At 46.9% G+C, this 22,664-nt stretch overlaps 1 protein-coding gene across 5 annotated transcripts; it reads right to left on the minus strand.

The window, feature by feature from the left end:
* Window positions 1-2,671: 2,671 nt before the first annotated feature.
* On the minus strand, window positions 2,672-14,126 carry CIDEC (cell death inducing DFFA like effector c). Of its 5 annotated transcripts, none has more exons than XM_028844408.2 (6): window positions 14,052-14,126; window positions 12,479-12,556; window positions 10,799-10,952; window positions 6,105-6,263; window positions 5,832-6,019; window positions 2,672-3,231 (listed from the first exon to the last, which is right to left on the minus strand). In XM_028844408.2, exons 1-6 carry the CDS (start codon window positions 14,105-14,107, stop codon window positions 3,069-3,071), a joined length of 798 nt encoding a protein of 265 aa, XP_028700241.2. In that variant the 5' UTR covers window positions 14,108-14,126; the 3' UTR covers window positions 2,672-3,068. The 5 variants fall into 5 exon arrangements, with proteins under 5 accessions (XP_028700241.2, XP_028700242.2, XP_028700240.2 ...); XM_028844409.2 differs by lacking the exon at window positions 14,052-14,126 and adding an exon at window positions 12,984-13,104; XM_028844407.2 differs by lacking the exon at window positions 14,052-14,126 and adding an exon at window positions 12,821-12,898.
* Window positions 14,127-22,664: the final 8,538 nt, after the last annotated feature.

Genomic DNA, 22,664 nt, shown 5'->3' on the forward strand with positions numbered 1-22,664 from the left:
GAGCTGGAGGGGCTGGGACACAGCACACCTTGAAGACAGCTACTCCTGGCTGTGCGGGGCCCAGGAAAGTCCGTTCCCCCTCTAGGACGGGCAGGCCCTACCAAGGCTCAAGCTCCTTTGCTGTTTGGAATCTTCCCTCCCCAGCTCCCAGCCTCATCAAAGGCTGCCCTTTCCTATTCACTGACCACAGCTGCTTTGACTCCATTAGCCTCCGAGCTCCTGGAAGAAGAGGAAGAACCTTGTTTTCCCTGGGCTCAATGCCAAGAGACCGTGGGCAGTTGCTCAAGATTCACTTGTGAAACCCCAGATCTCAGGAGGAGGGAAGCTTGACAAATACCGAGCCTCCCACCCCCACTCCAACTCTGTTACTGAGCACTTTACAGGAGGAGCAGGTAGGCCCTGCCACCGCTTCAGCAAGGGTGGACTGGGATAGCTTCTGTGATCATACAAACATCAGGCCTCCCTGCCAGACGGCACACCACATGGAGCCAGCCTGGCACCGGGCCAGCCTCCAGCCATAACTGCAAAAGAGCAGGAGAGCCCAGAATAGCAGCCCCTCTTCAGCGAGCTTCAGAGTCTTTGCCCACAGGGTGCAGGGTTCAGGTCTGCTGCCAGAAATAGCTCCCAGACCAGCTTTGGTAATACAGGCCTTTGCCTTAGTGTTTACTAAATCCAAATAGGATTTATAGTAAAAGTCGTGAAACGATAGGTTTTGTTTTGTTTTGTTTTTCGTTTTTATTTTATTTTATTTTGAGACTGAGTCTTGCTCTGTCGTCCAGGCTAGAGTGCAATGGCACAATCTCGGCTCACGGCAACTTGCAATTCCCAGGTTCAAGCAATTCTCCTGCCTCAGCCTCCCAAGTAGCTGAGATTACAGGTGCCAGCACCATGCCCGGCCAATTTTTTGTATTTTTAGTAAAGACGGGATTTGGCCATGTTGGCCAGGCTGGTCTCAAATGCCTGACCTTGTGATCCACCTGCCTTGGACTCCCAAAGTGCTGAGATTACAGGCGTGAACCACTGTGCCTGGCCATGATAGAGTTTTTGAATCCTTTTTTTTTTTTCCCAGAGACAGGCTCTCACTCTGTTGCTCAGGTTGGAGTGCAGTGGCACAATTATAGCTCACTGCAGCCGCGACCTCCTGGGCTCAAGTGAACCTCCCGCCTCTACAGCCACCATGCTCTGCTGATTTTTTTTTTATTATCTAGTATAAAGACAGGGTCTGGCTATCTTGCCCAGGCTGCTCGTGAACTCCTGGCCTCAAGCAATACTCCTGCCTTGGCCTCCCAAAGTGCCGGGATATCAGGCATGAGCCACTGCATCTGGCCAGGTTTTTAAATCTTTCAGTCACAGACTAAATAAAACAGTCACCTACAAATTCTACAAGTTCAGCCTTTTTTTTTTTTCCCCCTGCGACGGAGTCTTGCTCTGTCACCCAGGCTGTAGTACAGTGGCACGATCTTGGCTTACCACAACCTCCGCCTCCCGGGTTCAAGCAATTCTACTGCCTCAGCCTCCTGAGTAGCTGTGATAACAGGCACCTGCCACGACGCCCAGCTAATTTTTTTGTTTTTAGTAGAAACCGGGTTTCACCACATTAGTCAGGCTGGTCTCGAACTCCTGACCTCAGGTAATCCACCTGGCTCAGCCTCCCAAAGTGCTGGGATTACAGGCATGAGCCACTATGCCCAGTCTAAATTCAGCCTTTCATGCTTGTCTTGAGTCGTCCAATATTGGAAAATGCCAGCTCACACTGATGAGAAGCACCTGCTCTTTGGGGCTACCTATGAGCCCACTTTGAAATCCCGAGGTTGAAAGTCCTGAACATCAAAGATAAGCTGTCTGGCAAGTTAGGATGGGCATTGATGGAGAAATGCCTTACAGCTTGAGTAGTACTTTTACACCTAATCACTTAAATGGTTATTATAAAATGGGACACTGAGAAATTAGAAGAGTGACTTAATCCCACCTGCTTAATTGAAGCTCTTCTTATAGGTGAATTTAATTAGGAAATTGTTACATATGGCATCAATTACGTAGTTAGCTCAAGCCTCAAATTCAGCTGACTTTAGTTTCAAAATCAACTGCAATTTTGTTTATTTAAAGAGACTGGGGTCTTTAAAAAAGACCCACCCCAGTCTGCTGAGTAGCTAGGACAGCAGGCACCTGTCACTGTGCCCAGCTCTTTTTTTTTTTTTTTTTCTCCTTTGGTAGAAAAAGTGCTATTTTCTTTTTTTTTTTTTTTTTTTTTTTTTTTTTTTTGAGATGGAGTCTCGCTCTGTCGCCCAGGCTGGAGTGCAGTGGCCAGATCTCTGCTCACTGCAAGCTCCGCCTCCCGGGTTCACGCCATTCTCCTGCCTCAGCCTCCCGAGTAGCTGGGACTACAGACGCTCACCACCTTGCCCGGCTATTTTTTTGTATTTTTTACTAGAGACGGGGTTTCACCGGGTTAGCCAGGATGGTCTCGATCTCCTGACCTTGTGATCTGCCCGTCTCGGCCTCCCAAAGTGCTGGGATTACAGGCTTGAGCCACCGCGCCCGGCAAAAGTGCTATTTTCTGTAATCCTACATTAAAGAGAATGCTTTGACAATAGATTTTTCTCTTCCTTTAGCCCCCTCCAACCTTCCAGATAGAACCCTGCCCCCAAAGAACACAGGCAAAGAAGAAACATCAGCCTCAGTAATTTATTGCAAACTCCCTAATATCACATGCTGATGTGCTTGAGAATTCACTCAGGAATGTTCTGGGATGGGGGCCAGAAGGTAGAGAGCACCATGAAAGTGCAACCTGTGAGGCCGGATTGCTGAGGGGCAGACTTCAGGACCAGTCTGGGTGGGCTAAGCTGCCTTGGGCAGGAAGGAGCTGGGCCAGGCCAGGAGCCTGAGGTTCTCCTTTGGCCATCCCACCCCAGGTTTCCAGCCCCTCCTCCTCACTCAGGTCCTACACGGTGAAGGAGGTGTGGGGAGGTTAGCAGCTCTACAGCTGCCAGGCTTGTGGGCACTACCAGTTAAGCGTGGGGCCCCTAGTCTAGTCCTTCACTGGGGAAAGCTTCCAAGGACTTGGGCTTTCACTGAAGTATCCTCAGACAGGTCGGGATGAGGGATGAGGCCTTGCCCTTGGGGGGCAGCCCTTCCTCCGTAGCATCAAGGAGCTGCTGCAGGTAACAGGAGGTGCCAAGCATCACGTGGCCCGTGGCCTGCATGCTGAAGAGGGCCCAGCGGAGAGCTTCCCTGGGTGGAATGAGAGGGCATGCAAGTCAAAACCACAAAGTAGGCTGGGCATGGTGCTCATGCCTGTAATTCTAGCACTTTGGGAGGCCATGGAGGGTGGGTCACCTGAGGTCAGGAGTTTGAGACCAGCATGGCCAACATGGCGAATCTCTGTCTCTACTAAAAATACAAAAATTAGCCAGGCATGGTGGTGGGCGCCTGTAATTCCAGCTACTGCAGAGCCTGAGGCAAGAGAATTGCTTGAACCCAGGAGGTGGAGGTTGCAGTGAGCCGAGATGGCACCACTGCACTCCTGCCTGGGTGATAGAGCAAGATTCTATATTTAAAAACAAACAAACAAAAAACATGAGGCTGGGCGCAGTAGCACATGCCTGTAATCCTATCACTTTAGGTGGCCGAGGCGGGTGGATCATTTGAGGTCAGGAGTTTGAGACCAGCCTGGCCAACATGGTGAAACCCTGTCTCTACTAAAAAATACAAACAGCCAGGCGTGGTGGCAGACACCTGTAATCTCAGTTACTCAGGAGGATGAGGCATGAGAATTGCTTGAACCCAGGAGACAGAGGTTGTAGTGAGCTGAGATTGTACCACTGCACTCCAGCCTGGGTGACAGAGTGAGTCTCCTTCTCAAAAATAAATAAATAAATGTATAAATAATAAATAAAAAACAAGAGTGTACCCCCTCCCTGCATCCCCATATTCCCATGCTGGCCTGGAAGGGATTGGTTTCATTATGTTTGTTTTCTTCATTAATAACATTTGAATACCACTGAGGTGGTAGCACTAAAAGCACTTCATCAATTCTAGAGTGATGTGCAAACAGGAACAGATGCTGCAGATGAGGTCAGGATTAGGGCGAGGACCTGCAATTCCACCTTAACTGAGATGCCCAGAACCTCCCTACTTTCTCATGCGAAACTCCAGCTCATTTCATAAGGCTTTCTATTTTTCTACTACTACTTTGGACCAGATTAATCTCCATAACATGGCTCTGTCCCTTGAGACACTCTGTTCTAGACTCTGAGGCCTTTCCAAGTCACCTGCAGTCTAACTGATGTTCAGAGTGCTGGACATGAAGACACCCATGCCTGGCATGAGCATGCACTGAGAACAGAAACTGAATTAGGCATGCCTAAGTCCTAATCCAGTCTTGTTAGCTGGGTGAACTTTAGCAAACTGCTCTAGCTTTGAGCTTCAACTCCCTCATGGGTAAAATGGGATTGCATCTGCCACCCAGGGTCATAAGGCTGAAATAGCATAAAGCAATTAACATGGAGTTGGATGTTTGGAAAGTAGGGGAAATGGGGAAGTGGGAGCGAGTTCTAACCTCACATATTCTCATGCTTCCTGAGACATTTGGTTAGACTTTCAAAAATAAGTTTTAAGAAAAGTTCATTGTATAGTACAAATGACTCTGGTCCATAAGACTTGCAAATTATAATTCTGTCCTATGGAGGGAAGATTATTTCATCCCTCCCATTCACACGGGGGAAAAATCCAATTTTGTATGTATACATTTATCTCTTTTTTTCTTCTTTTTAGAGACAAGGTGTCATGCTGTTGCCCAGGCTGGAGTACACAGTGGTGTGGTCATTTCTCACTGCAGCCTCAAACTCCTGGGCTCAAGCAATCCTCCCACCTAGCTGGGATTATAGGGAGATACTACCACTGCCAGCATTTTGTGTGTGTGTGTGTGTGTGTGCGCACGCACACACGCATGTGGTAGAGACTGGGTCTCACTATGTTGCCCAAGCTGGTCTCAAATTCCTGGGCGCAACAGATCCTCCCGCCTTGACCTCCCAAAATGCTGGGATTCCAAGTGAGAGCCACGGCACCCAGCCTATCTCATCATTCTTGCTGGACCTATATATGTGTGAGATTTTGAATTCTCCTTTGAACTGATTGTAACTTCTTGCTACTTCTCTCATTAATTAATGAATTCAATTAAATCTTTGACACATGCTTTTTTTTTTTTTTGTCCGAGAGAGTCTTGCTCTTTTGCCCAGGCTGGAGTGCAGTGGCGGAATCTTGGCTCACTGCAACCTCCACCTCCCAGGTTCAAGCAATTCTCCTGCTTCAGCCTCCTGAGTAGTTGGAATTACAGGCATGCACCACAATGTCCAGCTAATTTTTGTATTTTTGTATAGATTGGGTTTTGCCATGTTGGCCAGGCTGGTCTTAAACTCCTGACCTCAAGTGATCCACCCACCTTGGCCTCCCAAAGTGCTGGGATTACAGGTGTTAGCCACCACACCTGGCCAACACATGTTCATTTTTAAAAAATTGACTAGAAGACTACTTAGGAAAACTCCCTATTTCAATAAAAAAAAAAAGTGTAGTTTCTAGAGTGGAAAGTAGTCATAAAAGCAAAATGCATCCAAGTTCCACCAGGAGGAACACATGCACCCTTGGGCACACGCCAGTGTCGTCCACAGCAGCACTTCAACAGCCCATCAGGCTCCATGTTGTCTGATACAGGCTATGCTTTGTCAGCACTAATGCCAGACCCAGGCGCTGAGAAGGCTGAGTCCATGTGAACAGACAGGGGCTCTCCCATTGCCCATACCCACCCTGTCCCCAGGAAATCCCACTTCACTCACTTCACAATGCGTTTGGCCCCACAGCAGTGCAGATCGTAGGAAAGGGAGTACGTATCATAAAATGTTGCCTTCACATTCAGGCAGCCAATGAAGTCCTGTGGGTTCAGCTTGTACAGGTCAAAGGTTACACGGGCCACATCAATCTTCTTGGCAGGCTTATGGGAGAGGGACTGTGGGTGCCTCGTCCCCTGTATTGAGACAAGCAAATGGTTAGCACCCCTTGAAGACATCTCCCAGGGTCCCGATTTTCTCCCCCGACAGGTGGAACCTCACCTGTTCTGATGGAGGCTGCCATTTCTGCCCCTTCTGGAGGACCATGAACACTATATCCCCTGCCAGGGCTTGGAAGTACTCTTCTGTCTCTACAGTTGTGCCATCTTCCTCCAGCACCAGAAAGAAGGGCTTGTCTGCCAGCATCAGAGTGTCCCGGACCTGGGGAATAAGGTCAGTGATGCTTCTGCCATCCCAGAACTAGTGGGCTGGGGTCTATGAGGTGGAACTGGAGCCCAAGCCCTCTGCTGTGTAATCACTACCCAGAGACTTTATCATGGTACCTCTTGGTTCCTGACTTCAGGGTTCATAGTCTAGAATAATATTGTCCAATAAAATATAAGTCACATATAATTTTTAATTGTGATATAGTTTACATACTCTAAAAGTTACCCTCTAAAAGTATACAATTCAGGGTTTTTTAGTATATTCACAAAGTTGTGCAGCAATCACCACTATCTAATAGTGCAGTGTTTACTAGGCTGGAATGCAGTAATCGTAAGCATATCATAAGCGTAAGTAGAGAGCATGTGACATAATTGTAGCTCATTGCAGCCTCCAACTCTTGGGCACAAGCAATCCTCCTGCCTCAGCCTCCAGAGTAGCGGGGACTACAGGCGCATGCATTACACCTGCCTAATTTTTATGTTTTTTTAAAGATGGTGTCTGGCTATGTTGCTCAGACTGGTCTCAAACTCCTGGCCTCAAGGGATCCTCCTACCTTGGCCTCCCAAAGTGCTGGGATTACAGGTATGTGCTATCATACCTAGACATGATTCATTTTTTTTTTTTTGGCTAATAATATTCTACTATATAGATATACCAGATTTTAAAATCTATTTATCAATGGATGAACACTTGGATTGTTTCTTTTTGACTGTTATGAATAATGCTGCTATGAGTTTTTGTGTACACGCTTTTATATGAACACAGGTTTTCAATTCTCCTGGGCATATACCTAGGAGTAGAATTGCTGAGTCATACATTAACTCTATGTTTAATTTTTTTTTTTTTTTTTGGAGAGAAGGCTTTGCTCTTTAACCCAGGTTGGAATGCAGTGGTATAATCACAGCTCACTGCAGCCTCAACCTCCTGGGCTCAATGATCCTTCCACTTTAGCCTCCCAAGTAGCTGAGATTACAGGCTTGTGCCCTGGTTGTCCAGCTAATTTTTTTTTGCGGGGGGAGGTGGAGACAGGGTACTGCTTTGTGGCCGAGGCTGGTCTCAAAGTCCTGTGCTCAAGGAATCCTCCCACCTCAGCCTCCCAAAATGCTGGGATTTTTCAATCCCAGTGGATGCACTTGGCCTCTGCCTCTGGAGAATGGAAATAGTGGTAACTACCTTAAGGCTCTCATCAGAAGAAATACTGCAAGTCACCTGGCAGAATACATGGTCCATAATAAGAATAGCCTCCTCAGGACATTTACAACCACATCATTGGTTATTTTGGAATGATTGAATTCTCACTTCACTTTTCTTGCTTGGATTCTATAAGGAACATACTTTGCTACTTAAAAATCTTTCAATAAGGGCCTGGGCTCAGCAACACACCAATAGCAATGAACATACCTAGCTCTCTGATCTCGGTTTCTGAATACCATTCTCCACTAAAATGAAACAGACCTCCTTAGAAAAAAATGGCCAAGAATTAGGGCAGGGTAAATACAAGATGAGCCTGTAATACCTTGCTGCACCAGAAAGTAAGAAAGCATGCAAAGAATGATGGGGACAGGATAAAAAAAAAAGCACCAGAAAGTAAAAAAGCATGCAAAGAATGATGGGGACATGATAAAAAGACACAGAAGTCTGGGACAACTTGAGCATCAATAAATAATCTGTTGCCATTCATATATCCTACTAAAATAGGAATACCTGTGTCCCTTTTGATATAAATAAATAAATAGGCCGGGGCAGTGGCTCATGCCTCTAATCCCAGCACTTTGGGAGGCCGAGGTGGGAGGATCACTTGAGGCCAGGAGTTTGAGACCAGGCTGTGAAACATAGCTAGACCCCATCGCTATTTTTTTTTTAATTAAAAATTAGGTGTGAGGTTGTGTATCTATAGTCCTAGTGAGTCAGGAGGCTGAGGTGGCAGGATCACTTGAACCTAGGAGTTTGAGGCTGCAGTGAGCCATCATCACACCACTGCATCCTAGCCTGGGCAATGGAGTGAGACCCTTTCTCTAAATAATAATAATAATAATAATAATAATAATAATAAGTGAATACAGTGACAGATGCAGAATTCAATGTTTACTTAGTACAAAGTACTGACCTAGAAAATAAATAACAGAGGGAAAAATGTTACATAGAGAAGCTTGACTGTACCTACCACTTTATTCAAATAATCAGAACAGTAAGGTGATAAAAATTGCATATAATTTTGCACTGACAATCTTTAAAAAAATTTTTTTAGACAGGGTCTCACTCTGTCACACAGGCTGGAGTGCAGTGGTGCATTCACAGTTTACTGAAGCCTCAAATTCCTAGGCTCAAGCGATCATCCTGCCTCAGCCTCCTGAGTAACTGAAACTACAGGTGCACACCACCATGTCCAGCTAATTCCTGCATTATTTTTGTATAGATGGGGTCTCACCATGTTGCCCAGGCTGGTTTTGAACTCCTGGGCTCAAGGAATCCTCCTGCCTCGGCCTCCCAAAGTGTTAGGATTACAGGCGTGAGCCACTATGCCTGGCCTGTAACTTATTTTTATCATATTCCTGCCAAAGATGTAAACCTGAATTAAAGAAATGGATAGGGCCGGGTGCAGTGGCTCATGCCTGTAATCCCAGCACCTTGGGAGGCCGAGGCAGGCAGATCACAAGGTCAGGAGATCGAGACCATCCTGGCTAACATGGTGAAACCCTGTCTCTACTAAAAATACAAAAAAAAATTAGCCAGGCGTGGTGGCAGGTGCCTGTAGTCCCAGCTACTCGGGAGGCTGAGGCAGGAGGATGGTGGGAACCCAGGAGGTGGAGCTTGCAGTGAGCCGAGATCGCACCACTGCACTCCAGCCTGGTCAACAGAGCAAGACTCCATCTCAAAAAAAAGAAAAAAGAAAGAAAGAAATGGATAGTTCCAAGGGCCAGTAAACAAAAATAGCTGGCTCACAATCTTCAAAATGGTCAAGGTCATGAAAGTCAAGGAAACACTGAAAAACTGTTCCAGACTAAAGGAAACTAAAGAACCATACAATTAAATAAACACTTGATCCTGACCTGGATCCTTTCACTACAAAGGATATTATTGGGACAACTGGCAATGCTTGAGTCTCAGGATTCAATTACAGTAATGTAATACTGTTTCCTGATTGTAATAGTCGTATGATGGCTACACAGGAGAATATCCTTGTTTGTAGAAAATGCACATTGAAGTATCCAAGAGTAATAGGCAGCAAGTTGGCAACTTACTCTTAAATGATTCAGGAAAAGTTTTGTATTGTATTTGTACTGTGTAACTTTTGTTAGTTTGTAATTGCTTCCTCCAGAAGAAGCCATATATAACAAGGACATTTTGATGCCAGGGGTGCCCAGGCCTCAGGGCAAAAAAGCAGCACCAAGTCCAGACTAGAGTATGAACAGGTCCTTTTGATCGAAAGCACAAGAAATGTAGTCTGCACAGCCAGAAGCCTTACAAAGGAGGGGAAATTTGCTCCCCGGAAGAATAGAACTAATACACAGAAATAGGGGAGGAAACTTAGAATAAAGAGGTGAGCTATGATTTATGTATGTTAAATAGAACCTAGTACTTGAAAGCCTAATCCAAACATTTGACCTGTACCAGGCACCTGGGATTGCAGGTCCCACCCCTATAGAGATGATCACTGAGGACGGGCGTGGTGGCTCATGCCTGTAATCCTAGCACTTTGGGAGGCAGAGGCAGGTGGATTTCCTGAGGTTGGGAGTTTGAGACCAGCCTGGTCAACATGACGAAACACCGTCTCTACTAAAAATACAAAAAATTAACTGGGCGTGGTGGTACATGCCTATAGTCCCAGCTTCTTGGGAGGCTGAGGCATGAGAATCACTTGAACCTTGGAGGCGGAGGCTTCAGTGAGTCGAGATCATGCCACTGCACTACAACTTGGGTGACATAGCAAGACTCCATCTCAGGCTGGGCGTGGTAGCTCACGCCTGTAATCCCAACACTTTGGGAGGCCGAGGTGGGTGGATTGCCTGAGCTCAGGAGTTCGAGACTAGCCTGGGCAACACGGTGAAACCCTGTCTCTACTAAAGTACAAAAAATTAGCTGGGTGTGGTGGTGTGTGCCGGTCGTCCCAGCTACTCGGGAGGCTGAGGCAGGAGAATCGCTTGATCCTGGGAGGCAGAGGTTGCAGTGAGCCGAGATTGCGCCATTGCACTCCAGCCTGGGTGACAAGAGCGAGACTTCGTCTCAAAAAAAAAAAGAAACAAAAACCAAAACAAAAAAACTAATGGAAGTGGGAAGCAAGAGATTTTCCAGCAAGAAAAATGTGCCCTGAAAATACTACTGACCTACTGATAGTGTAGGATGGTAACATACTGCCCCGCCCACCTGCCGTTACCAAACAGACATCAGCCATTGCTAATCAGTTGGACGCTGTCCAGGTGGGCATTACCATATGTAGGTGCTGGTAGGTATCAGAAAGGAAACTGCCACCTTCTAAGCCCTGAATCTCAGCTTACAGCTGGGCTGTGCAACGTGCAGGGCACTCTCACCTTCAGGAGGAGGTCCTCAAGACTGTAAGCCATGATGCCCTTCCTCACGCTTCGATCCGCAGTGCTTACGCGGCAGGGCCGGGCCCTGGGGGCCTCGGGGCTGGGCTCCGACAGCAGCTGCTGGGTCACCACAGAGGTACGCACTGACACGCGCCTGGGGGCAGTTGAAGCATCAGGGTGAGCCGCCCACTTTGCCCAACCCTTGCCCACCACACAGGGGAGCCACCTCCCCACCCCTCCAGACCAGGCTCATGATCAGTCAAGCCCCCATCGCCTGCTAATCCTGCTCTAGTCTTACTCAAAAGCCTGCTAGAGGCCAGGCACGGTGGCTCATGCCTGTAATCCCATACTTTGGAAGGCTGAGGTGGGCAGATCACTTGAAGTCAGGAGTTCAAGACCACCCTGGCTAACATGGTGAAACCCCATCTCTACTAAAAATACAAAGATTAGCCAGCGTGGTGGCATATGCCTGTAATCACAGCTCTGTAGGCTGGGACACAAGAATTGCTTGAACCCTGGGAGGCAGCAGAGGTTGTAGTGAGCTATGATGGTACCACTGCACTCCATTCTGGGCAACAGAGTGAGACCTTGACTTAAAAAAAAGAAAAAGAGGCCGGGCGCAGTGGCTCAAGCCTGTAATCCCAGCACTTTGGGAGGCCGAGACGGGCGGATCACGAGGTCAGGAGATCGAGACCATCCTGGCTAACACAGTGAAACCCCGTCTCTACTAAAAAATACAAAAAAAAAAAAAAAAACTAGCCGGGCGAGGTGGCAGGCGCCTGTAGTCCCAGCTACTCGGGAGGCTGAGGCAGGAGAATGGCGTGAACCCGGGAGACGGAGCTTGCAGTGAGCTGAGATCCGGCCACTGCACTCCAGCCTGGGCGACAGAGCGAGACTCCGTCTCCAGAAAAAAAAAAAGAAAAAGAAAAAGAAAAAAAGCCTGCTAGAGCAGTGCATCTCAAACTTTGAAGGGCACGTAAGTCACCAGGGCATCTGTTCAAATGCAGATTCTGATTGAGTAGACCTGGGTGAGGCCTGAGATTCCAAATGTTTCACAAGTTCCCAAGTGATGTTGATATGCTGGTTCTCAGACCATGAGGAGTAAGTAGCAAAGTAATAAAAGACCCATCTCACGTTCCCCCAATTACCACCTCTCTCGGCTTCACTCTCCTCACCTGTAAAGTTGGATGAAGTGGGGGAAACCCGAAGTCAATATAAGGTATTTTTTTAACTGAAGCACTCAATTTAGAACCAAAGGAATGGAAAGGACCTGGATTTTACAGTCAGGCAGTCCCAATTTAGAATTTTGGCTCCCTTATGGATTTGCTGGGTGATTGAGAGCACCCACTATGTGTCTCAGTTCTGTCACCTATTAATTTGGTATAATAACCCCCACTTCCCAAAGTTGTTGTGAGGCTTACATGAGATCAGGAGTAAAAGCACCAAGCATAGTGTCTACTCCTTTCTATGCACGGTGTGGTGGTAGTGTAGGCAGCAGCATTAATATCACCCAGGGACTTCTTGGCAGTGCAGAATCTCAGGTCCCAGTCCAGACCTCCTGAATCAGAATCTGCACTTGAACAAGGTCCCCTGTGACCTATATACCCACTAAAGTTTGAGAAGTTCTGGCTTACAGCTCATAGGTGGCTCCCTTTCCATTCTGCCCATGGCTTTCCTCACCTGGAAAGGGACTTGGGGTAGAGAAGGCTAAGGGACTTCATGGCGTATTCCATCCTTGTCAGCTGGACTGTGTTGGACCTGGGAAAGAGGCAGAAACAACTCATCAGTGTGAGATGAGAGGGTTCCTATCTCTCTCATTGTTAGGCATGGTGCAACCCAACCCCTCTTCAGCAACCCTCCTCCCTCCTCTATTCCAACTCACACATACCTCCCCCAGCCCTTCTCCTGTCCGGTCCCAGGCATGCCAACCAAGACCAAGCTGGAGACCCCACCCTTCTCCCCACCGGGTGCTCAGGCTCAGCCTCACTCAGCAGCTACTGCTCCTGCCCCAGTCCCACTCACTCCATGTTTCTCAGCCCCTGGCTTTGGTCACACTGAGCAGATATCCCAAGTCAGGGCTGAAGAAGCCTTGCCCGATATTTTCCTGTCCTTGGGGACAGAGTCCACTTTACGCTGGCAGGAGGTGAGTCACACCACCTCACACTTCTGGGGACCGTTCCCTCACCTCTAGTCCAGAGACCTCACAGGCAGGCAGCCCAGTCAAAGCCTGCTCTCTCCCATGGGTCCTTGAGCAATCCGAACCCCTTCCTGAGGCTTCCCATGGGCCAAAAGAACATTCTGTGATGATAGAGGCATGCCTTGTACATACTCTCCAATACCATTGCTACCAGCCCCACGTGGCTATTGAATATTTGAAACATAACGTGTGATTCAGGAGCTGGAGCTGGATTTTTTTTTTTTTTTTTTTTTTTTTAGTTTCACTCTTGTCACCCAGGCTGGAGTGCATATGGGGCGATCTTGCTCACTACAACCTTCACCTCCTGGGTTCAAGCAATTATCCTGCCTCAGCCTCCCCAGTAGCTGGGATTACAGAGGCATTTGCCACCACGCCCATCTAATTTTTTTTTTTTTTTTTTGTATTTTTAGTAGAGATTGGGATTCATCATGTTGGCTAGGTTGGTCTTGAACTCCTGATCTCAGGTGATCTCCCTGCCTCGGCCTCCCAAAGTGTGGGGATTACAGGCATGAGCCACTGCACCTGGCACAGGAGCTGTATTTTTTACTTTATTGAATTTTAACTAATTTAAATTTAAATAGCCACGTTGCCATGTGGCTCCTGGCATCCGTATTAGATCACAGGTCTAAGCAGATAGCCCTGGGCTCATCTGTCACCACTTTTTCTCTTAAACCTCTGTGCTCCAGCTCTTGAAGGCCCCAACCCTTTGCACAGATAGTTCCCTCCACCTGTAGTGCCTTTCTCTGATCCAGGGCGAAACTTTTGCAGCCTTGAAGACTCAGTTTCATTGCTTTCCACTCTTTAAAAGGAAAGTCTTCTTAGACCACTCACAAAATTAGACCAGGCGCCACAGAGGCAGAAAGCCCTCTTCCCCACTTAGCACTACAGTAGTTCTAGTCCTAGCTACATGGGAGGCTGAGGCAGGAGGATTCTGCTTGCCTCAGCCTCACCCACTTCTTATCCCTAGCAAAACTGCCAAGAGCTACCTAACCTGCTCTCCAGGAGCAAAGAAAAAAAAAAAAATCCCCAAACCCAAAACAATAACAAACTCCTTACCTCCCCCTCACAGCCTCCTGGAAATACTGCCCTGTCCCGCCCAGCCCTCCCTTCATTTATTTCCAGCCCCCATGAAGCTCCTCCCCAGCCTTCAGCCCCAGCTGGGGAAAAAGGCTTGGGGTGAGAGCTGCAAGCCAGCCTGACTTCTAGAAAAGGCCTAAAAGGAGGGGAGAAGCCACGTTTCGAAAGCTTTGGCAAAAGGGATGGTCCATGACGTGAGATCAAGCACAGAGGGCACAGAAAGCAGGCAGATGTGGGTTGTGGTCCCAACTCTACCCCATATCAGCTTGCTTGAGCTTAGACAGGTCACCTGACTTCTGTGAGCCCCCGTTTCTCTTCTCTGTATAATGAGGATAATGATTCCTGTTTTACAGGGTAGTGGTGAGGATTAGTGACAATAAAAGTAAAGGGGCACAGTGGCTCATGCCTGTAATCCCAGTGTTTTGGGAGGCTGAGGCGGGAGGATTGCTTGAGGACAGGGGAGGAGTTGGAGGACAACCTGGGCAACAGAGTGAGACCCTGTCTCTGAAAAGAAAGAAAGGAAGAAAGGAAAAAGTAGCCTGGGTGCAGTGGCTCACGCCTATAATCCCAGCACTTTGGGAGGCCGAGGTGGTGAGTCACTTGAGGTCAGGAGTTTGAGACCAGCATGGGTGGTGAGTCACTTGAGGTCAGGAGTTTGAGACCAGCATGGCCAACATGGTGAAACCCCGTCTCTACTAAAAATACAAAAATGAGCCAGGTGTGATGGTGTGCGCCTGTAATCCCAGCTACCTGGGAGGCTGAGGCAGGAGAATCGTTTGAGCCTGGGAGGCAGAGGTTTCGGTGAGCCTAGATCACACCACTGCACTCCATTCTGGGCAACACAGTGAGACCTTGTCTAAAAAAAAAAAAAAGAAAAGAAAAGAAAGGCCAGGCGCGGTAGCTCACACCTCTAATCCCAGCACTTTGGGAGGCCGAGACCTGTAGATCACAAGGTCAAGAGTTCGAGACCAGCCTGGCCAATATGGTGAAACCCTGTCTCTACTAAAAATACAAAAATTAGCTGGGCGTGGTGGTGGGTGCCTGTAGCCCAGCTACTCAGGCGGCTGAAGCAGGAGAATCACTTGAACCCAGGAGGCGGAGGATGCAGTGAGCTGAGATCACACCACTGCACTCCAGCCTGGGTGACAGAGCAAGACTCTGTCTCAAAAAAAAAAAAAAAAAAGTAAAAGCTTTGCAAACATAAACACTCAATAGATCCAACTGATTATTACTATTACTGATAATATATGTTATTATTTTTAAGTTTTTTGCATTTTTCTCAATTTGATAATGTACATATTAAATCATAGCAGAGAGTAAGACAAGCTGAAATGTGGAGTGGTTAAGAGTGTAAGATCTGTGACCCGGCAGTTCCACTTCTGTGTGTGTGTGTGTGTGTGTGTGGCGTGTGTGTGTCACATAGAGCACATCTGTTGTCCCAGCTGCTCAGAAGGAGGCTGAAGCAAGAGGATCACTTGAGCCCAGGAATTCAAATTTAGCCTGAGTAATATAGGGAGACCCTGTATTTACAAAAGAAAAGAAACAAAACCAAAACCAAATTACATATATATGTGTGTATATGTATATACACACACACACATATACACACACACATATATCCAAAAGAAATGAAAATATATGTCTACACAAAAACTTGTATGTGAATATTCATAAGATTATTCATAATAGCCAAAAAGTAGAAACACATGAATGTTCAATTGATAAATCAATTTTTTAAATGTGCATATCCATACATGGTATATTATTTGTCAAAAAGGATCCATGCTACCACATGGAGGAACCTTGCAAACAGTACAGAAAGTAGACAAAGCCAGTCACAGGAATCATATACATGTTGTATGATTCCACTTATATGAAATGTTTACAATAGGCAAATCTATAGGGCCGGGTGCTGTGGCTCACGCCTGTAATCCCAGCACTTTGGGAGGCCGAGGCAGGCGGATCATGAGGTCAGGATATCGAGACCATCCTGGCTAACATGGTGAAACCCCGTCTCTACTGAAAATACAAAAAATTAGCCGGGTGTGGTGGCGGGCGCCTGTAGTCCCAGCTACTCGGGAGGCTGAGGCAGAAGAATGGCGTGAACCCGGGAGGCGGAGCTTGCAGTCAGCCCAGATCGCGCCACTGCACTTCAGCCTGGGCGACAGAGAGAGACTCCGTCTCAAAAAAAAAAAAAAAAAAAGACAAAATAGGTTGCTTCCGGCTGGGAGTAGGGGATGGGAGGGGAACGGGGAGTGGCTGCTAATTGGTACAGGGTTTCTTTTAGGGTTTTTTTTTTTTCTTTTTTTGAGACGGAGTCTTGCTCTGTCGCCCAGGCTGGAGTGCGGTGGCGCGATCTCAGCTCACTGCAAGCTCCGCCTCCGGGGTTCACGCCATTCTCCTGCCTCAGCCTCCCGAGTAGCTGGAATTACAGGCACCCGACACCACGCCCAGCTACTTTTTGTATTTTTAGTAGAGACGGGGTTTCACCGTGTTAGCTAGGATGGTCTCCATCTCCTGACCTCGTGAGCCACCCGCTTCTGCCTCCCAAAGTGCTGGGATTACAGGTGTGAGCCACCACGCCCAGCCTTTTCTTTTCTTTTTGAGACAGACCCTTGCTCTGTCACCCAGGCTGGAGTGCAGTGGCGCGATCTCGGCTCACTGCAAGCTCCGCCTCCCGGCCTTCTTTTTTTTTTTTTTTTTTTTTTGATACGGAGTCTCGGATCTCAGCTTAGGGCAACCTCCGCCTCCCACAGGCGGGTGCCACCACACCTAGCTAATTTTTGTATTTTTAGTAGAGACAAGGTTTCACCATGTTGCCCAGTCTGGTCTGGAATTCTTGACCTCAAGTGATCTACCTGCCTCTGCCTCCCAAAGTGCTGAGATTACAGGCATGAACTATTGCGCCTGGCCAGGTCTCTTTTTTTTTTTTTTAACCTATTAATTACAAACTATTTCGGTGATGGTTGTACAACCCTGTAAATATACTAAAAATCATTGACCTGTACACTTGAGTGGGTGATGTGAATTCTATGTCAATAAAGCTGTGTTTTTAAAAAAACATTTAACCTCATCTTTCTTTTTTTTTTTTTTTGAGGCAGAGTCTCGCTCTGTTGCCCAGGCTGGAGTGCAGTGGCCGGATCTCAGCTCACTGCAAGCTCCACCTCCCGGTTCCCGCCATTCTCCTGCCTCAGCCTCCCAAGTAGCTGGGACTACAGTCACCCGCCACTGCGCCGGGCTAATTTTTTGTATTTTTAGTAGAGATGGGGTTTCACCGTGGTCTCAATCTCCTGACCTTGTGATCCGCCCACCTCGGCCTCCCAAAGTGCTGGGATTACAGGCGTGAGCCACCGCGCCCAGCTCATCTTTCTTTTAACACAAGGTTTTTCACACTTTGGTGCATCAGAATCACCTGGCAGGTTTGTTAAAATTCAGATTGCTAGGCCCCACCCCAGAATTTCTCAGTAAGTCTGGGGTGGTGCCTAGGAATTTGCATTACTAAAGGTTCCCAGGTGATTCAGAAGCCATGGCTGCTCAGGGAACCCACTTTGAGAACCAGTGGTCTAGTGCTAGCTGTGTGAGCTAACTTCTCTAAGCTTCAGTTTGATCCAACAACTGGGGATAAAAATAGCTCTATAGAATCTGGTTTCCATGAAGATTAACTTGCTACAGAGTCTAGTGCATCCTTAGAGCTCAATAAATGGCAATTATTATTATTATTTAGATCTAAATCCTTCCCTGGAGGGGCTCTCAGGCAACCATCATTCATTTATTCAGCAAATATTTATTAAGCAGTTACTATATGCCAGTCCTTCTGGGGCTAAGAATACAACAGGAAAGAAGACAGCCTTGTCCTAGACTTCAAGGAGCTGACATTCCTGAGGAAGGTGCGAACTCAGACCATGAAAAAATATGCAAATAAACAAAATAATTTCAGATAATGATGTTCTAGGAAGAAAACAAAACAAGGTGATATAATAACAACAGCTGGATAGTTAGATTGGCCTGTGCATTCAAGAAATGCCTCCAAGGAGGTGAGTTTTGAGGTAAATCCTAAATCTTGGGGAATGATCAAGACAAAGGAAACATCATTGCAAAGGATTTGAGAAGGGAGCATGAAGAGAGAGTGAGGAGACAGGAACACAAATAACTTAAACTTAAGGACAGACCAAGAGCCAGGAGAAAGGTACAAGCAAAACCCTTTAGGGAAGAGGTTCTGGAGAGAGTCGGGACCCCTCCCTTCAACAGTCATGGCTCAAATATTTATTACTCCACTGTGTACTTGGTGTCCCGAGACAGACAGGCCAATAGATGACTCAGGAGAGTCATCTCTGACAGAAAACCAGACACAGAAAGACAAAGATAACCACGAGCTAAAGCCAGAGAGCACTGTCTGAGGGTGAAGGATAAACCCGGGGGATTTTTCACAGCAATTAGGAGAGGGAGATGGTTTTGACTCCATTGGAATTTATCTATTCAACCAGCATTTCTTTCTTTTTAAATTTTTTTTCATTTTTCTTTTTTCTTTTAATAGAGATGGAGTTTTGCCATGTTGCCCAGGCTGGTCTTGAACTCCTGGGCTCAAGCGATCCTCCCGCCTCGAGCTCCCAAAGTGCTGGGATTACAGGCGTTGAAATGTTCACACTATGCCAGACACTATGAGCTGCTGGGGACATGGATGACTTAGTTCTTGTCCCTGCCTTTGGGGAATTCACATTCCAGTGAGAAAGGCAATGTCTGAGCATGGTTCTCAAACTCTGTAGTGCATGAAAGTCATCTGGGACACCTTGGATTGGAAAAGTACTGTAGCTACAAGTCAAAATTGAGAAGCCACTAAATTTAAAAATATATTCCTCATGTTAAATTTATAACACCATGAACAAAAAGTCAAAAGACATAAAATAAATAGGGAAAATACTGTATAAAATTTGAACTAATATCACAGACAAGAAGCTAGTCTCTCTCTTTCTTTCTCATTCTTTCCTCCCTACTCTATCTACATATAATTAAGGGCCAGGGCGGTGGCTCACGCCTGTAATCTCAGTACTTTTGGAGGCGGAGGCAGGCAGATCACAAGGTCAGGAGATCGAGGGAGACCATCTTGGTTAACACGGTGAAATCCCATCTTTACCAAAAAAATACAAAAAAATTAGCTGGGCGTGGTGGCGGGCGCCTGTAGTCTCAGCTACTCGGGAAGCTGAGCCAGGAGAAGGGTGTGAACCTGGGAGGCGGAGCTTGCAGTGAGCCGAGATTGTGCCACTGCACCCCAACCTGGGCGACAGAGAGAGACTCTGTCTCAAAAAAATAAATAAATAAAAAATAAAAAAATAAGAAGACTGAGCCGGGCGTGGTGGCTCCCACCACGCCAGCACTTCGGAGGCCGAGGCAGGTGGATTGCCTGAGGTCAGGAGTTCGAGACCAGTCTGGCCAACAGACTACCAAGTTGTTGCTAGAGCTGGGACTCAGACAGACTCATATATTGCTGGTGAGAATATAATTGGTATAACCACTATGGAAGGCATTCCGACAAGATCTATCAAAATTTCAAGCACAATATATTCTTTGATCCAGCAACACCACCTCTGGGATTCCAGACTACAGATCTACTTGACCATGAGTAAAATTATATATGTACAAGGTTATTCTCTGAAGCTATATTTCTAATAGCAAAATATTGGAAACACAAATGTCCAACAAGAGGGAGTACGTCAAGTAAATTATGTTATAGTCATCATATAATGAAATGGCACTAAGAAAAAAGAGGGCCAGGCGCGGTGGCTCACGCCTGTAATCCCAGCACTTTGGGAGACAGAGGCAGGCGGATCATCTGAGGTCAGGAGTTGGAGACCAGCCTGGTCAACATGGTGAAACCCTGTCTCTACTCAAAAAATACAAAAATTAGCCAGGCGTGGTGGCACGCTTCTGTAATCCCAGCTACTCAGGAGGCTGAGGCAGGAGAATCGCTTGAACCCAAGAAGCAGAGGTTGCAGTGAGCTGAGAATGTGCCACTGCACTCTGGCCTGAGCAACAAGAGTGAAACTCCGTCTCAAAAAAACAAAAACCAAAACCAAAACAAAACAAAACAAAAAAACAACAAAAGAGTTTCTTTATGTACTGATCTGGAGAAAACAGTCAAGACATATTGTTCAGTCAAAATAAGGCAGGGTCGGGGCACAGTGGCTCACACCTGTAATCCTAGCAGTCTGTGAGGCCGAGGCAGGAGTATTGCTTGATGCCAGGAGTTCAAGACCAGCCTGGACAACATGGTAAGACCTTGTCTCTACAAAAAACACAAAAATTAGCCGGGTGTGGTGAAACACGTCCCAGCTACTCAGGAGGCCGAGGTGGGAGGGCCCAGGAGTTCGAGGTTGCAGTAAGCCATGATTGTACCACTGCACTTCAGTCTGAGCAAGACCCTATCTCTAAAAATATAAATAAAATAAGGCCAGATGTGGTGGCTCATGCCTGTAATCCTAGCACTTTGGGAGGCTAAGGCAGGAAGTTTGCTTGAGGCCAAGAATTTGAGACCAGCCTAGGCAACATAGCAAGACCCCCATCTCTACAAAAAATGTAAAATAAGCCAGGCATAGTAGTGCATGCCTGTAATCCAAGCTACTCGCATGGCTGAGGCAGGAGGTTCACTTGAGCCCAGGAGATCAAAGCTCAGTGAGCCACGATGGTACCACTGCACTCCAGCCTGGGCAACAGAGCAAGACCCTGTCTCAAAAAAAAAAAATTAATTAAATAAAAAATAAAAATATTCTGAGAGTTTGTAGCTTCCCCAGGCTGCCAAGGAAATTCATGGCACAAAAACAGCTATGAACCTCTGCTCTAAACAGCCATGCCTTTGCATTAGCATCCTTTCCATATGACCATTTGTATTTTCTTTTTGAGACAAGGTCTTGCTCTGTTGCCCAGGTTGGAGTGCAATGGTGTAATCATGGCTCACTGAAGCCTCAACCTGCTGGGCTCAAGTGATCCTCCCATCTCAGCCTCCTGAGTAGCTGAGACTACAGACATATGCCATCTTGCCTGGCTAATTTTTTTTTTTTTTTTAGAGATAGGTTCTTGCTATGTCGCCCAGGCTGATCTCAAATTCCTGGACTCAAGTAATCCTCCTGCCTCAGCCTCCCAAAGTGCTGGGATTATAGGCATAAGCCACCATGCTCAGGGTCTCATCATGTTGCCCAGGCTGGCCTCAAACTCCTGAACTCAAGCAATCTTCCCACCTCAGCCTCATGAGTAGCTGGGACTACAGGTACATGCCACCGCAGCCAGCTTATTGTTTGGTTTTTGAACCATGTAAACACATTATCTAGTCAACATTTTAAATTAAAAAGATATTCTTAGGCCCAACTTTGGGGAATGATTCATTTGGGTAACGGTGGGGCCCAGAAATCTGTGTTTTTAACAAGCATCCTGGATGAGTCTATCACAGATGGTTCTAGACCAGGCTTCACAGACAGCAAAAACGATGAGAACTAACGTGGAAGCAGGTGATTCTTGGTGCAGTAAGATGGGTCCTAAAGGGTCAGCAGGATTTCCACAGGAGAAAGAAAGACATTCTAGAGAGCCTGGGGGGAGGTGACAAATATTCCTGGCCCATTTTCCCAGAGGTCCTGAACCCTCTTAGTTTTCCCTCAATGGGTCCTGAACCCTCTTAGTTATCCCTTAAACAGGACAGTAACAGATCTGGCAGAAAAATCCTCCAGCCCTAGGGTCACTTTGGTCTGAGTTCTTGTAGTGCTATTGCTGTGTGATCCTGGGCAAGTCACTTCCCCTTTCTGAGCCTTAGTTTTCCCTTGTGTAAGATAATGATAACAAAAGTAGTTATCTCCAAGGGTAATGGAAAAAGAGAATGAGTTCACGTGTGTGAATATGCCTAGCATAGAGTAGGTACTCAATAAATATTGCTGATTTCTTTTGTCTCACTCTGTCACCCAGGCTGGAGTGCAATGGTATGATCTCGGCTCACTGCAAACTCCACCTCCCAGGTTCAAGCGATTCTCCTGCCTCAGCCTCCTGAGTAGCTGGGACTACAGGCACATGCCACCATGCCCGGATAATTTTTTGTATTTTTAGTAGAGATGGGGTTTCACCGTGTTAGCCAGGATGGTCTCTATCTCCTGACCTCGTGATCCACCCACCTCGGCCTCCCAAAGTGCTGGGATTACAGGCATGAGCCACTGTGCCCGGCCTTTTTTCTTATTTTATTATTATTATTATTTTTTTGAGACAGGGTCTCACTCTGTTGCTCAGGCTGGAGTGCAGTGGTGTGATCTTGGGTCACTGCAACCTCCGCCTCCTGGGTTCAAGTGATTCTCCTGCCTCAGCTTCCCGAGTTAGCTGGGACTACAGGCATGAGCTACCACACCCTGATAATTTCTGTATTTCTTTTAGTAGAGACATGGTTTCACCATTTTGACCAGGCTAGTCTTGAACTCCTGACCTCAAGTGACCCACGACCTCGGCCTCCCAAAGTGCTGGGATTACAGGTGTGAGCCATGCTCGGCCAATGTTGCTGATTTCTTGCTTGTCTTTCTCAGATCCCAGCCACACAGAATCCCTTCCTAATGTGAGCCCCTTGCTAGT

The sequence above is a fragment of the Macaca mulatta genome, chromosome 2, assembly GCF_049350105.2.
Source record: "Macaca mulatta isolate MMU2019108-1 chromosome 2, T2T-MMU8v2.0, whole genome shotgun sequence".
NCBI classification, from domain to species: Eukaryota; Metazoa; Chordata; class Mammalia; order Primates; family Cercopithecidae; genus Macaca; species Macaca mulatta.